The sequence below is a fragment of the Epinephelus lanceolatus genome, chromosome 15, assembly GCF_041903045.1.
Source record: "Epinephelus lanceolatus isolate andai-2023 chromosome 15, ASM4190304v1, whole genome shotgun sequence".
Classification (NCBI taxonomy): Eukaryota; Metazoa; Chordata; class Actinopteri; order Perciformes; family Serranidae; genus Epinephelus; species Epinephelus lanceolatus.
Genome location: NC_135748.1, coordinates 43,101,152 through 43,118,228, shown reverse-complemented (window position 1 = coordinate 43,118,228; position 17,077 = coordinate 43,101,152). Strand labels below are relative to the sequence as shown.

Genomic DNA, 17,077 nt, shown 5'->3' with positions numbered 1-17,077 from the left:
ACTTAATATCGTGCCCTGATAAATCAGTTTATAACAACCGCAGATTAACAGCAGCCACCAAGACGAAGCTAACGAGCTTTGGACTCTGCTCCTGGTTGGCAGGCGCCCAAACTCAATTAAGAGGTCTCATTGTTTTCTAAAAGCCAATCTGTCTGAGAGAATGGGACGAATGAAGCTGCCGCTGTGGCCGATGGACATGATTGCATGTCCTGTTTGCTCACAAATGAAGGTGATTATCGTTACCTGAATGGTCACCAATAAAATCTGATGGCAGTTTGATGCCACTTCTGCACTCGTGATGCATTTCAGGAACAATAAGACAAGATTTATATCAGCGTAACTGTCTTTAGCTAATAAAGCGCAGTGTAAACTGAGTTCAGCTGAAATCACCTCCGTGACAAAGACCTGTCTGAACCTCTCTGCACTCTCCTTCACTTTGTCACATCATCATGTTCTGTTTCTTTGTGTGACCCTCCAGTGAAGAACACATGGAGCCTGGTGTCCACAGACGGCGCTCTGGTCCAGGGCGGCTACGGCCACAGCAGCGTGTTTGACCCCAGCACCAGAGCCATCTACATCCACGGAGGCTACAAGGCTTTCAGCGCCAACAAGTACGGCCTGGCTGGAGACCTGTACAAGTTCGACGTGGACAAGAGGAAATGGTGAGGATTTGTTTTGGGGCGGGTAAAGCAGAGTCCTGCATGGGTCCATTTCTGAAAACCTGTACCCACCTGCCCACGGTAAAGCTCAGTACCAGAACCGACCTGTTACCCTTCATTATGTCTCAGTCAAAGAGTCTTGCGTCCCGACCCTCCACCCGTGATCAAACCCCCCCAGGCTCCAGTCCCTCACATGAAGCTGGTTCTCCGTTCTTGAATTGGACGTCTTTTTGACTGGATGGTGAAAACATTCAATCACTGCCAGGTTAGGAAACATGTTAGCATGCTCCTTCCACCACCATCAAACCTCCAAAGGATCTGAACTCCATGTAGGCTGCCACCTCGTTTACATCTGGATCTACATCTGGGTATGAAAGATGTGGCTTTATAAAAGGTTTAAGACGCCACTTCACTGTCTCTCCTGAATAATCCAAGCATTTGTGAAATAGAGTGTTTTTTTCTTGTGACTTTAAAGGGATAGTGCACCCAAAAATGAACATTCAGCCATTATCTACTCACCCATATGCCGAGGGAGGCTCAGGTGAAGTTTTAGAGTCCTCACATCACTTGCAGAGATCCAAGGGGAGAGGAGGTAGCAACACAACTCCACCTAATGGAGGCTGACGGCGCCCCAGATTCAGATTCCAGCTCTAACTGCCTCTCTGTGCACCGTGCTCACGTGTGCGCGAGAAAGCATGTGAACACACATGAAGGCGGTGTCCATGTCTCACGGTCTCGCGCAAGCACACATGTGAGCGCGGTGCCCAGAGAGGCAGTCAGAGCTACAGGCTACAATGAGGCTAAAAACAGAGTTCAAATGAGGTTTTTCCAAACAACTTTTTACGTCGGGGCTTCAGGACACTTGGATCACTACGGACGAGCAGTATGGAGATATTTTGTGGTTTCAATTATGTGTTTTTGGACGTTTGAATCTGGGGCGCCGTCAGCCTCCATTAGGTGGAGTTGTGTTGCTACCTCCTCTCCCCTTGGATCTCTGCAAGTGATGTGAGGACTCTAAAACTTCACCTGAGCCTCCCTCGGCATATGGGTGAGTAGATAATGGCTGAATTTTCATTTTTGGGTGCACTATCCCTTTAATACACCTGCAAAATGCTCTTTTGTTAAGATGATATGATATGAAAACACTTTGAAAGGCAAATCAGTAGGTTAGGGACTGTTCATTATTTATCAACCACCAGTTTTTGTTTTTTTTTTAAAAAACACACCTTCCAAACCCACTTTTCCTTTACAAATTGCCAATTTCTCACTATTTGTCACAGCCACAAACTGTAAAAACAGAAACCATCATTCGATTTTCAAGTTTCCAGTGGTCCTTGAACTCATCATGTGGGTGAACCCTTCCAGCAGAAAAAAAATCCAAAAGAGATCTGAGTTTAAAATAGTCATGTTTCATGGAAATCACTTTATTCTGTCTCATTTAAAATTTGACCAAAAAGAACTTTTTTATGAACCAATCATGAATGATAAAAGTAATAATTATAATGTTAACCTTTATTTATAGAGAAATGCAGCACAAAGTGCTTCACAGTGAGGACATTATAAGCTCTGAGAGCTTCACATGAAAACAGACAGAGTGAACATATCTCTTCATTCTGTTGCCCAGAATAAACCATTTGTTTGAACCAGGTCCTGTAAAAACATTAGATTTAACCGGGAGGCCCTGAATGACTCGACTCTGCTGAGAGCGACAGTCATGTGACAAACATTCAGTGAAACTTTGACCTGCAGGCTGTTTACACACTCAGAGGACAGGAGAGGTTGTAAAACTGTAAACTGTAGGGCTGTAATTAACCAAAGATAATCTAGGTCAACCGGAATTTTACTGACTCTTTGACCATCCGATTGGTGGATGGGTTAAAAAACATCTGCAGGGGTTATCTCTAGATTAACTATGTTGTTACCAAGTGTTCTTCAACTGGTGACGCTGTGTGTCCACCAGAGCATCTTTTCTCCTGTCACACAGCTCCACATCAACACTTGCCCAGATCAGTAAATGCTGTGTTCAGGCAGGTGGAACATCCTGAGTGAAAAATAAATCTGATCTCTGATGTAATAATGTCTGAAAATAAACTGTGCACATTTAACACTCTTCCACCTGATCTACTTGTGCAAGTCCGTCTCACCACTAAGTGTTAAACAGGACGGACATACTGGACACTAGTGAAGGTGACTCTGGTGAAGGTTACTGATGATGTCATAACGTTACTGATGTTATAGAAGCTAACGTTAGCCATGGTAGGTATTTTGTACGTTTAGTTTTAAGACTTTAACATGAATCAAATCAAACAGAGGAGTCACAGATACAGCACAGATGTGTCAGAGCTTATTTATGGTGTTGTTCACTTTCTTTGAGTTACATTTGGTTGTGACGTGACACAAATGTGTTGAACTCAAATCTCACAGTGTCAGAATGAAAACATGTCTCAGGTTTATCAGAGCATCTCACAGTAACTGACTGTGATCAGAAGCAGCTGTTTCCTCGAGGTTAAACACATGGAAACAGAACAAAACAAGTTATGCAAGAAGTCGATGTTTTAAATGACTCTTGATTTTATTTATTGGGCTGTAAATAGAGATGATGAAGTCTGCAGTCTGACTCCACTCTGAACTGAAGCCGACACTCAAGACTGAACAATGTCTGAGACTCTCACTGCACCCTTTCACTTTTCTCCTCTGTGTCCAATACAGACTTTGTTCTTATTAAAAAGAATAACAAATTTAATATTTAGTAACTTGTTAGTTTCATAAAATCTAAAATGCTGTGAGCTTCAGAAAGTATATTCACACTCCTCTGGAATAATCTTCAAACTATATATAATATATAAGCAATAGTCGTGGCTGGAGGCATTATGTTTTCAGGTTATCTGTCCTACCATCCCACTCTCATGAACACAATATCTCCAGAACAACTTGTGGGAATTTCTTCAAATTTGGCCCAAACGTCCACTTTGAGGAGGATAAGTGATACGAATTTGGTGGTCAAAGGTCACTGTGACCCTCGTCTGTCTCATTTTTCATGAACGCGATATTGCGAGAAGGCACTGAGGGAATATCCTCAATTTTGGCACAAACGGCCAATTGGTCAAAGGTCAAGGTCACTGTGACCTCACAGAACATGTTTTTATGCCACCGCGCCAGCGATAGTTGTGGCCAAAGGCATTATGTTTTTGGGTTGTCTGTCCATCCTTACATCCCATCCTTGTGAACACGATATCTCAAGAAGGTCTTGAGAGAATTTCTTCAAATTTGACGCAAACTAGATTAGATCTTGGTGGTCGAAGGTTTCAGGTCAAGGTCATTGTGACCTCACAAAACATGTTTCTATGCCTCTGCTTGGACTCTACGATGAAATGTTTAGAATTTTGTGGTCAAAGGTCACTGTGACCTCATAGAACATATTTTTGGCCATGACTGAAGAATTCATTCACTAATTCTGACCAAACTTGACACAAATGTCTAACAGGATAAAATAATGAAGGTCAAAAGGTCAAAGGTCAGCTTGACTGTGACATCATCATGTTTTAACGTCATATCTCAGGAACAGAAGGGGAGACATTTGGTCAGATACTGAATTGGTGACTAATCTTGAAACTGTGCTGATTGTATAGATCTTCTGTGTGTGAAGCATCCATGTTTTCACTGACATGGATGGAGACTGTCAGAGACACTGGACTGGTGGGCGGAGTCATACAACCGCAGGGTGGACTGGTGGGCGGAGTCATACAACCGCAGGGTGGGCTGGTGGGCGGAGTCATACAACCAGGGGGCGGTGACTCTAGTTGCATTAATGGTCAACAGGAAGTCAGTGTTGTGAGGTTTTCTGCAAATACAGGAGAACAAAACCAGCTGTAAACGAAAACATCATGGGGAAGTGCCACTATAGCTAAAAAATATTTTTTAATCAGCCTGTCAGTAACAGCTGTATGACACCAACATGTGTAACAACCTCTGCATGTGTTTGCAGGACCATCCTGAGAGACAGCGGCTTCTTCCGTTACCTCCACACGGCGGTGATCGTGAGCGGAACGATGCTGGTGTTTGGAGGAAACACGCACAACGACACATCCATGAGCCACGGTGCCAAGTGCTTCTCCGCCGACTTCCTGGCCTACAGTCTGGGTCAGTACCACACACACACACACACACACACACACACACACACACACACACACAGCAGCTCCTGCAGTCTCAGCCTCACTCAGAGTTTATCTGCTAAGCATGCATCATCTTTCCTCCTGTGTGCTGAGCTGCTTTACATTCACACAGTGGCACACACACACACACACACACACACACACACACACACCTGGGAGCTGCTCAGTACAGCTGCAGTATTTTGTTGTCGGACACTGAGCGGCTCCAGTGGAGCAGCAGAAGGTCAGATGTCGGCGCTCGATGTACACAGGCGGTAAAGCGCAGCCTCTTTCCATACATATTGCTCTGAATAATGTGCTGTGAAATTCTCCTGCAGTGTTTCTGTAACACCTCGAGGCAGAGCGCGCTCGTATGTGACATGATTTTCAGGGATAGAGGAAGTGAAGCAGAGTCTGTTGGAAGTTACTTATTTTTGATTTCATGGTTTATTTATGTGCATATTGATGCTGCTGTGTGCCGGAGCGGCTGGTCGCGCTCGTCGTCTGGAGAATCCAAATCACTGGACTGGAGCTGTGAATGAAGATGTTTCCTGTCTGTGCACAGTTTGTCTTCAGTCTAATCTCCAGTTCATCTGTTTGGATTCAACTGATGACATCATCACCTGGATAATAGAGAGGAACCTTCACAGACACAAGACATGGTCAAAAGTTTGTGGTAGAGATGTACCGATACCACTTTTTCCTTCCCGATACCGATTCCGATCCCTGAACCTTAGGTATCTGCCGATACCGAGTACCGATCCGATACCAGCGTGTAACATAAAAATGGATGGGATATGAATTGTTGTATGTCTCAACTCCTAAAACTCTGTTTAAAATATTAAGAAATAAATACATAATAGTAGAATGAATGCCATAGAACTTTTTATTATTATTATCCAGTGGTGACACGGATCAAGACACAGAATAAAGTGCAGCCGTATGCGTAATGACGTGAGGCATTACGTGGTATCAGATTGGTCATATTTATTTATATTGGTCTGGTTTAGCTCCAACTAAGAGAAATCTTAATGCTACAGCACAGAAATATATTTTAGACCACAGTGAATTTCCAAGTTTGTGGCACCAGTTGAACTTCCTGTTTCAACCTGACAAAGCCCCCGTGCACAGAAAGAGGATGGTTTTCCCAGTTTGGTGTGGAAGAACTTGACTGAGCTCTGACCAGGACCTTTTTCAACATTATTGCAGGGTTTGAAAAACCATGTGCGTATGCACGGTAGTGTATGTACAAACTGAGCTGTGCACAGCATTCTCTTCGGTGTCCCACAGCGTTGGTGTTACAACATATGCTGCCCTGAAATGTGGTTGGTTTCACCGTGTTCATGAGCAGAGTCCATATTAACGTCCCCTCTTGTCTTATTAACAACCTTCAAATGGAACTTGGGAGCTTGTTTTAACAACTTGACATGTGCGTTTCATGTTGTATTCTGTACCGTGCAGTGTGCACATACTGCCTCTATTATGTTAGGCACATGGATGTACTGTCGTCTGCACTGCACCTTAAATTATTTTTATTTATTGCGTCTACTAGTTGTGTGTAGGACTACAGATGGGAATTAGCATTTCGCTAAATCTGGTGCAACCATGTTTTCATTTCTTGTAAATATTTCATGTCATTGCACACTGTCCTCTTCAAATCAAATAAACCAAACTAAACATGTGAGGTTGTAAACACCACAAGACGTTCATATGAACTCTTCTCATGAACTCATTAAACTCAACCTCATTTGAACGCAGCATTTCTGACAGTTCACATGTTGGAGTTATGACGTGTTTGATGATCTTCGTAACTTTAGAATATGTCAGAGGAAAATGTTGATATTCTCAACAACCTCATCTTTTGCCTCTGTCATGACGCTTTCCTTCTGCGTTCCCTGCGTTACTAAACTGCTCGCCTCAGTGGCTTCTAGATGTCGACAGTAACGTCTGTGTTGCTGCTGTGTTCTCACAACTTAACCACTTGAACACCGAGTTAATCATGTACATACGACTTACTATATTGTAACCACGAGCTCATGAGCGCCATTTGGAGGCAGAACGACAATAATATCTGCCATGATAGTTTTCTGGTTGACAGTAGACGGAGGCGTCAGGGTTCGGTTTACATCCAAAAACTTAACGCTCTTTGATGTTTACTGTGGAAACTCTCACGATGCTAACGCTAACTCTGTTCTGTGTATGTGACGGTTCAGGTTTCTTTGCTGGTGTCGGTATGTGTTTCCTGTATTAGACAGTGACTGGCTCTAGTATCATTAATTAATGTAGCTGCCTGGTGTTTGTTTGAATCTCAGGTTGTAGGGACGTGCACAGACAGCGCCCCCTTCAGTAGAGGAGTGTGAAAACACCTCTGTGGTGTCAAACGTTGCACAGACACAGAGCAGGAGAGTCGAGGTCAGACATTTTAGGGGACATAAAGAGAAGTTTATGGGTGGAGGAGGATTTTAACAAACAAACACAGACAGAAGATGTTTTTCATTCTGCTCCTTCTTCGTGCAGACACACATGATGAGGTCGTTCTCTGTGTCTGCTGGTGAGCGGCGGTGTGACACAGACTGAAGGTGAAGTATCTTGATTAAGGGCACCTCAGCAGAACACAGAGCACAGGAATAAACATCAGAGCCTCCAGATTACGTCCCCAAAGCACCACGTGTGAATCCCTCACCGACTGGTTTGGTGCTTCTATTATTGAGCTGTGATCACTTTGTATTTACCTTCGCTGAGGACTCCTCGGGGAGTCGAGTGTGAACTGTAGCTCGAGGGGACAGAATCTGATGTCACAACTTCCCCCCAAAGACTCGACTCTTCTTTACAGTACAAACGTGAACAAAACACAGACATCAGTCGCTCTAAGAAAAGATTATGGGATGTATTTCAGGCTTCAACCTGCTCACAGGGGCGTTTGTTTTGAAGGTTAAAGTAATGATGTCCTGATCTGATCTCAGAGAGGGTTGCAGTGACAAACCAGTTTTCAGGTATACCCTGATATTTAAATTGACGGTTGTCATACCATGGACATTTGTTTACCCACGATATTTAAATTAAAAAACATTAAAAAATGCAACTACACAGAGAATCACAACTTTATTTTAGTTATTTTCTAAGGGGAGACTTTTTACACAAACTTCCACTTAAAAAATGGTATAGTAATAGGAATATTTATATTTGATCTGATCTGATGAGCCGCGCTGCTCTGAAACAGCTGACTAGGCCGATTGTACCTGATACCGCCGTGTAATCTTCCTTTAACCTGCAGGATATTCTGATGTGTTCATGCAGCCGTTCTCACTGCGCTTCATCCTGAAAATACACCAATCGAAACCGAAACAATGACAACAAAAACCTCTGGAGGTATTAATCCAAATAAATACATGTGTATCCAAGTACTGCCGAGCTCCACTGGCGCAGCTTTCATTAAAGACGCCCCGCCTTCAGTTCAACAAATCGTGCGCAAAGAATTGTGGGTACTTTATACCCGCTGAGGATACACATATGCATCCTTGAAAATTGAAAGGATCCTTAACTTTGGAACAGTCCTTGGGCAGGATTTGGTGATGTAGCCTCCTTGAAATTTAGCAGTTTAAGGCCATGGTTCCAAACTGTGCAGACACAGACTCCAGATTTCTCTGTAGTCATTAGTTTAAGGTCCACACAGTGTAATATATTCAGTGTCACACTCGTGTTCAGCCATGTCATCGAGTTAGTTTGTTGTCTCTCATTCAGAGTGGACCTGCGTCCCACTTTGGGACCACGACCCACCAGTTGGGAACCACAGATTTAAGGATCCTTCCTTGAATTTGAGAAACATGAAATCGCACAGAAAGCTCTCCAACAACACCACGTATTTCCCATAAAGTCATGTTTTATGTTTCATTTTCTTCTTCAGTTTTGGTCGTTGTAAAACTGATCTTAAATTTCATTACAAGAAGCATTAATAAAAGTCTTTAAACATCTTAAATCTAACTGTCCTCCAGCTGCAGGAGCCTCGAGAGTATTTTAACAAACTGAAAAAGGAGTCTGGAGGAGGACTTTAAATACGACAACCAAAAGTTTATTGTGGATGGAGGTGTACTTCTCCTGCATTCTGATTCTCATCCCATTTAAACTTGTCTGATTTGTCCTAATAGAAGTGAGCAAAGCTTTGTCAGAAGCTGTCCTGGCATCCTCATTGTGTTAGCTGCCTGCAAATATTGTTGTAAATTGAGTCGACCTCCTTCGGCAGCGCTGTCATAAGCTGCTCATTAATGGGAGGCTTCAGTGTGGAGGGAGGGAGGGAGAACTCCCTGCAGGCTGCGAGATGGCCCCAGGACATTCTGTTTTTCTGTGTCATTACCGAGATGATTGACAGGCAGCGAAATTACAATCTCAGGGGCACAAGCAACCCCCCCCTCCCCGCCCCGCCCCTCCCCTACCCGCCCCTCCCCTCCCTGTGCAACCAGCTTTTGTTCATGAGAATTGCATGTTGGGACTGAAACATCTCCAACAGACGTCCCTCTGTCAGTTATTTTGGAGGAGCAGCAGCACATGTAGAGGCGTCACGTTCATTTAACTCTGTCCCATTTCTACATTTACCACAGGTCCTCTCTTGATCGGTGTAATGAGACTCTCACACCAGTCACCGCGGGAAACAAATTGTTTTCATGATTTCCCCGGAGAGTTCACGTTTGAGTCGAACTTTAGAAATTAAAAACTTTAAGTATTGTTGTCTCCCCTCCCCCGGCTCTCCCCTGTCTCCCCTCCCTGCCACTCCTGATCCTCTGTATGATTTTGTAATTGGACAGAAAAGACTAGTCGACTATTTTCCTCGCCCTCCGCCCCCCCCCCCGGCAGCCAGCTGCAGGGTCGGTGTCAGCCGCAGCAGCTCTGTAATTGTCTGGTAATTACAGCTGAGATGGGCTCTGCGTCAAGGACTAATCGCACCTCCTTAACAAGCTGAACTCAATTAGAGCGCAGAATTTAAGGGCCGTCCGCTGTCCTGACATTGGTAGAAGGTGTCATAATAAATCCCCACTCCAGCAAAAGGCCGGCTGCAGTACTGGCGTCCGACACCAGAGGGCAGTGTCAGCCTGTGAATGTGGCGTCCTGGCAGATGTCACCCTCTCCTCTGGGAGAGCATGATGACTTGCACTGCATTGTACGACTGAAGGTGATGTACTGCAGTCACTGTGCTGTGTTCCAGCAGCTTTGACTTTCAGCCTCACATGCCAAGTTTTTTGTTTGTTGTTGTTGTTGTTTGTGTTGTTTGCACAGGCTCATGATGGGTGTACGCTGTCACTGGCTGCTGCAGCTTCATTTAGAAGCAGCCCTGAAGGAATTCATCACCTCATTCATTCATCTCCTCACCCTGTACCTGACCTGATGATTTAGAGGTCAGGAATCTCGACATCTGGGTTCAGACTGAGAAAAGTTTTCTGACCTGTGGGTCACACAAGTTGTTTTAATCAGCATTTCACTGGCTGCATTTCAGCACTTGAGTCAAACAGTGAATGGTTAAACCAGCCTGGAGATATAAAGCAGTGGTTCTCAAACTGAGCGTAAGGACCTGGGGCTGGGTCATATGGACAGAATTCATATCTCAGTATTTACAGGCTGACTGATGATAACACGATATATATCTCAGTGTTCTCTACTAACTGGACAACATGTTCAGTTACAAGTCAAAGCCACATGTGAGCTGTCGCAAGCACTTTTATAAAAACAGGCTGTGATCAAAACAAAACACAAAGACAAGGATTTTATTTTCTGTTTGAAAATAAACAGCTGCACATCATGTACATGAAACATGCAGCAGGGCTGTACGTTAACATTGAGCACACAGCACTGGAGCTACACAAGTTTAAACACTGAACTATAACATGACTATAAAAGTGTCAGGTAGGTTTGAAACTATTAAAAGTCTTTGTGGGCGGAGTTAAAAACTTGTTTTCCATCTGTCGGCCTTTCAAATGAATCTACTGCTGGAAAATGATTTAAATATTTTAATCTTATTTCTGCATCAACAGACAGGCCGAGGGAGGGACGGAGACAGAGACACTTTGTTCTCATTAGGTCTGTGGATATTCTCATTTATCCAGGTCAATTCCATTCTGGCAACAATTAAATCGTAGGCAACTGGACTTTGATTTTGTCTAGAAGACGTTTTGCCTCTTATCCAAGCGGCTTCATCAGTTCTCAACGCATCAGTCTGACTAGTCCTCACTAGTCTGACAAACAGTGGAGTAAGACTCAGGTTTTTAACCTCTGTGGAGGTGTACACCCACCACCCTCATAAGACAATACTTCGTTAGTGGAGTTTCACTGGACCATTGTTTGGGTCAGGGTTAGTTCTCAATACATACGCCTTGTAAATGAAGCGTCTGTGTTGTCGCTGGATTTTTTTTTTTTAAACCCATGTGTCTCCTGCGTCCAGGCGCCGTCTCAGTGTCACACAATAAACTTCACCTACCAAGAAGAACGGTGACGCGCGGTGACACTCAAACTAGCAGCGCAGCACTGTACTGCACGCGTGCTGCTGCGGTAACTTCATTCATAGCATGTGCAGCGTACAGACCGATGTCTCACTGTAGACTAATGAACAGACAGATTAAACAGCAGATCAGCTCTGTGTCTCAACAGCCCCTTTTACACTGCCAGGTTTTCGGCGAATGTTGGGCCGTTTTGCCGGCAAGCTGCGAGCGTTTAGACACACAGAGCCGGATTGGCGAGTTGATCCGAGGTGCCCAATTTTCCGCCTCGTAGGGTAGACATATTGGTGGAACCCTTTTAGTTTAAACAGACCGAGGCGGCCTTCTGCAACGGGAGGAGCTGTTGATGACTTGTGGGAGGAGCTGTTGATGACTTGTGGGAGGGGCTGTTGATGACTTGTGGGAGGGGCTGTTGATGACTTGTGGGAGGGGCTGTTGATGACTTGTGGGAGGAGCTGTTGATGACTTGTGGGAGGGGCTGATGATGACTTGTGGGAGGAGCTGTTGATGACGCCGCATGTGCGAGCCACTGGCGGTGGATAAACAGGAAACAGCTGATAGCAGGAATTAGCGAGCAGCTAGTAGCAAGAGGGAAACACAAACCTGACAGACACTGTAAAGATGAGCAACTGGGGAGACAAGGAATTGCGCGCCCTCCTTGTCCTCGCAAACGAAGAGGCCATTAACCGTCAGATGACGGGGACGGTGAAGAACGGGCCGACTTACGAGAGAAACACCGAAGGACTGACCAGCCGCGGCTTCCCTCCCACGTCACTGTTTACGTCACACGCTGAGCTACACGTTTTGTTACTTGCTCACGCCCCCCATTGCCCCGAAAAAGGCACATTCTGTATAAACAAAAGTAGGTAGGTGGCATTTTGTTTTTATACTGCCAATGCTGAAAAAACACTGATTGGGCTTTCCTGCAAATTTGCACAACTCCTGTTTAAAAAGGGTTCCTGAGTGTTGCTGGAGGACTTGTGAGTGAGTGAGGGGGCGGAGCTGTGTGGCGGGATGAACACTGGTGTTCCTTAAGTAACCCAACTTGACCCTGTATCGATACAAACGCTGTTGTCTAAATCTGTATCTTTCTTGAAAAGATATCAATATATTGCACATAGTTGTTATATCACCCGGCCCTGTAAGGACCCCAAATGGACGTTTATCCCTAGTCCAAGTCACGTGACTCGAGTCCACATCTCTGGCTTGTAGTGTTCCTACGTATTCTTGTTCAGGTCTGTGTTACACCTGTTGGGCCAAAATCGTCCAAAATCTGCTCGTTATATCCGTCTGCACATCTGTATCCACAAGATGGCGGCGTGCGCAAACACAGCGGTTGAGAGCGTTTGTGAACGACACTCCCTCAGGAAGCTGACTAAGAGCAACCTCTCTGCAAAATTACTTGAGTCTTTCAGTGGAGAGCATCCTGTCGTACTGTATCACAGCCTGGTGTGGGGACTGTTCGGCTGCAGACAGGGCGGCTCTCCAGAGGGCGGTCAACACAGCACAAAGAACTATTAGTCTCCCCCCTTCCCCCCCTGGAAAACATCTCCAGGTCTCGCTGCCACAGCAGAGCCTGCAGGACTGTTAAGGACAGTACTCACCCTGTCCACCAGCTGTTCACACAAACGCTGCAGCTCCAGACTGAGGAACAGTTTTTACCCCACAGCCAAACACAATCTGAACTCTCACCCCAAAATCCCTCTCACTCCCGATTTTAAATTGCACTGCCACACACTGATGTACAGTAACAGCAAATGCACTTTGTCTTGTCCTTTTTAGAGCACCTTATTCATCATATTTATCATATTTTGGCCTCATCCTGTTTTAAGGTGTGAGTGTGTGAACATTCAGTGACATCCTCTCAGATCCCTCACATCCAGTCTCTTCACATTTACCTTCTAACATTAACAGACAAGCTCTAAATAACAGCAGCGTAAAGATTCAGATGTGTTGTCACTCCTTGTCGGCTGAAACACTCCAGAGTGTAATGGCGGTCTAATCAGTGTTCATGACCTGCAGCTACGAGCTGAAAATGAGACGCAGCAGCAGAGGAGATTAACTTTATTTTTCACAAGCTACTTGCTCTAAATGCTGCAGGTCATGATGCAGGATGACTGAGGCCATACGCCCAAAATATGGATGTGATAAGTATACAGGTCTGACTGGGAGATTCTCTTTGATCGATGTGATGTAATCAGCTGGATGATTCGTCCTGTATCATCTGATTTAATCTGCCTTAATGTTTGTTGTTTTGTCTTTTAACTAGCAACAGTGACGTTATTTGGATAAACTTATGTTTGTAATGTCTCTGTGCTGATGATGAAGGAGGAGCAGTAACAGATCTCAGGTGGTGAGAACACATCTGTTGGTCACATCTTAATGAATGTGGATATTTTGCCGACCAGATCTGAAATGGATCCAGCTATCAGAGCTCTGATCTCCATTAACAGATATCTCCATACATCTGTAGGTGGGACGGAGAAGTCTGTTTGGAGTCAGAGTCGTATCGACCAGTCACATGTGAGCGAGCTTTGGCTGCATGCAGGAAAACAGTGTGTGGAGAGCAATGCACTGGCCTCAGAACCCACCTGCAGTCACCTGATGACAGTTCAGCTTTTTATTAGTTTATTTATCTGCGTTCATGTGCAGCTGTCTGTTTACTGAGCATCATGACTCTGTGTATGTCACGTCTCAAGTTGTTAATTAGATTTTAAACAGTTACCAGCACTCTGAAGACGAAGTCTTGGCCTGGATATCAATTATCCAGATATCTGCTGGCCACACCTGGACGCCCACAATACTGCCTCCAGAGGCTAAATCGCTGTTAGACTGATAGCTGAGTTTTGAGATTGCTGTAACCCAAATTTACCCTGAGCACCAGGGGTCAGCAACCTTTACTACCAAAGAGCCATCTTGACCAAAACAAAAATAAAATACCTGGAACTGCAAAAACATGTTTGAGCCTTATAATGACGGTGACACAGCCTGATAAGTCTAAATTCGCCAACAGGTCTAAATAAGCATTTGTTAATATATCTTAACACAACATTTTTATGATTATTTGTTTCTATGCCTTTGCAGTGTTGGTGGTGAAAGCAAACAGACATGTCCACACTAATAAATCCTCAGTATTTCCAGGTCTTTTTGGATTTGGAATTCATTGCTAGCTTAGCTACGGAGACACAAGACCAGCTGTTACTACTGAGGTTTAATTCAGAGGAAACAGCACCAGGCTGCAGACTGATGAAGGACATTGTAGTTCACAAAATGTTAAAACATTTTTTCATTCAGTGTAAAGGCTACATACTTTTACAACTGGGGAATTTAAGAATCACTTTCGGCCTACAACAGTGATGAATGAAAATTAAGATCTTAAAAAAATAATAAAGTTATTTATTTTCATATAATGTTTTTGAAGTCACAGGAGACATGTGGCTCCAGTGCTGCAGGTTGTCTCCCACGATATGATATTATCATGATACAGAAGTCAAGATGAAATATTATTGAGAATTTAAACATGTTGCAAAATGCCGAGTGTTGCGATAAAATATTTACAATATATTACCTTTGTCTGTTCCTCTCCCTTCAGCACCTCCATACCGCTTTTCATTTCATTTATTTTATGTAAAAGGAGAAATGCACATTAATTAACATCTCTGTAAATGTGCCAGTGTCAGTCAGCTGGCTAATTTTCACCTGCAGTCCTTTGGCGAGATGTTTGGAGACCAATAAAAGGATCAAATTCACAGGACAAAGACATGAAGACAGCATGAAGACATGATGACAGCATTAACTACAACAAACAGAATCTCTCAACATAGAAGAAGACAGAAGACATGCAAACAACATGAAGCACCAACACACAGCTCAGCATCACACGCAGACACACAGAGCAGCAACATAAAATAAACACAGATAGAATACAACAGTCGTCATGTAGATCTTAATGAAAAGTTAAAACATGCAGTTACAGGTCAGCAGTATGGTCATTTGCAGTAACACACAAACCATGTGACGCACAGTTCTGCTTCAGTTCCTGCCCCTCACTTTGAGTTGGTTCACAGCATGAACCAGAAAATAGTGGCTCTGTCTTGACCTGAAGTGCAAACTGTGACGACATCAGTGGGCGTGTCATATTGTAAAAATTGGAAAGAGAGGATGGAGACGTCTGTAACGGAGAGGTCAAGTGAAAAGTTGTCAGAAAAAAGCAGCATGCAGTCATCTCATTAATATTTGGTTCGTGCTTGGTTTTTTTTAAGCTTTATTTAACCAGGAAGTCCCATTAGGAGAGACCTGTTCGAGGTAGCAGCCAATCAGAACACATTAAAATGCAATGAATACAACATATAATACAGAAATCCACAATAAAGCAACAACTATTAAAACACAGCGTCCGCTCAAGAAAAACACACACGTGTGCTGTGCCCAAAATAACACATTGTTTTTGTGGATAGCATCAAACATCTGTGATAACAGGACAAAATTAATCCATGTGACTCTTGTCTTGTCTTGACTCGTGTTTGCTTGGTAGCACCAAGGTTCCAAAAATCCAGAACATGAGCTGATTTGGTGGAAAAAAGGGGGACGAGAGGAAAACCCTGATCAGGCTGCTCATCTGTCACAGCATCAAAACAACTGAGCAAACATCTCTGTATGTGGAGACTGCTAACAGTTTATATTTTCCTTATTTTCACTTCTTCAGTCAGGTTTAACTAAAGAGGAACCAAAGAGGGAGAGAAGTGTTCACAGACATGGCCGTGACTGTGCAGCATCCCTGTGGGCTCCTTGTCTGAGGTTCAGACGTATGGTCTCTCCGGTTTGATCCTGGCTCGGTGAATTTGTCCAAACAAATATCAAAGAAAATCAAAAACACCTCCAGAAATGGGCCTTTAAAAATAAAACCAGAAAAGGCCGAGGCTGGATGAAACCCCTCAGCTGTGACCTGCAGCACAGCTCTACTGTACGTTCTGTGTTTTCACATGTCAGAGACACGCACTGGTGCCCGGCTGTATTTCATCAGCATGTTTGTTGCTCCTGCGGCCGACAGGCTCTCAGTGTCTCGGTCAAGGACGATCTGCCGTCTTCCTCATTGATTGACACGAGGACACGAGCTGTTAGAGGCCTCACCATCCACTCATGGCGTGTCCGCTGCATTTCCCAGTACTGAAGACATGTATGATTTAATGTGTGGGCGCAGGTCAACAGTTTGACCCCTCTGTGTCGTCTTTTCATTCCAGCGTGTGATGAGTGGACGGTGCTGCCTCGACCGGACCTTTACCACGACGTCAATCGCTTCGGACACTCGGCAGTCTTCAGCGACAGGTAATCATTTACACAGCACTTAACTAACAGCTCAGAGCTGCACACAAACACTGTGTGGATATGAAATACAAAATGAAATGAGAAAAAGTGAAGTTGTGGCAAATTTTTCAAATGAAGAAGTTTTTCAAAAGAACCTCAGAATATTTTAAGACGTCATCACCCTTAAAAAACAGCCTCAAACAAAATCCCCAGTTTGAAACGAAGTGATTCATCAGATTAAAGGAGTTAGTCTTTCTAACGTGAATAATAGATTGCAGTGAATACAGGTGTGGGCCTCTCTGTGTGCAGCAGGTGGGAAACAGTGACTGTAGTGAAAATGTTTCTGAAAGGCTCAGTGCCAACATATTAAGATCGAAGCAGAGTATTATTAATCTAATTAATGACCTGCTCTGTGATTCAGTCATCAATTAATCTCATACATCTTTGTTGTGAAAGTATTTAAAACATTTCAGTTGTA

At 44.0% G+C, this 17,077-nt stretch overlaps 1 protein-coding gene across 2 annotated transcripts in view; it reads left to right on the top strand.

Moving 5' to 3' along the window:
* Positions 1-17,077, top strand: part of atrn (attractin) — a 225,786-nt gene that overhangs the window by 46,382 nt on the left and 162,327 nt on the right. For both annotated transcript variants that reach the window (XM_078175381.1, XM_078175380.1), the window contains exons 9-11: positions 479-662; positions 4,645-4,799; positions 16,536-16,620. In XM_078175381.1, the coding sequence (XP_078031507.1) occupies positions 479-662; positions 4,645-4,799; positions 16,536-16,620 (424 nt within the window). The remainder of the gene's footprint in view (positions 1-478; positions 663-4,644; positions 4,800-16,535; positions 16,621-17,077) is intronic.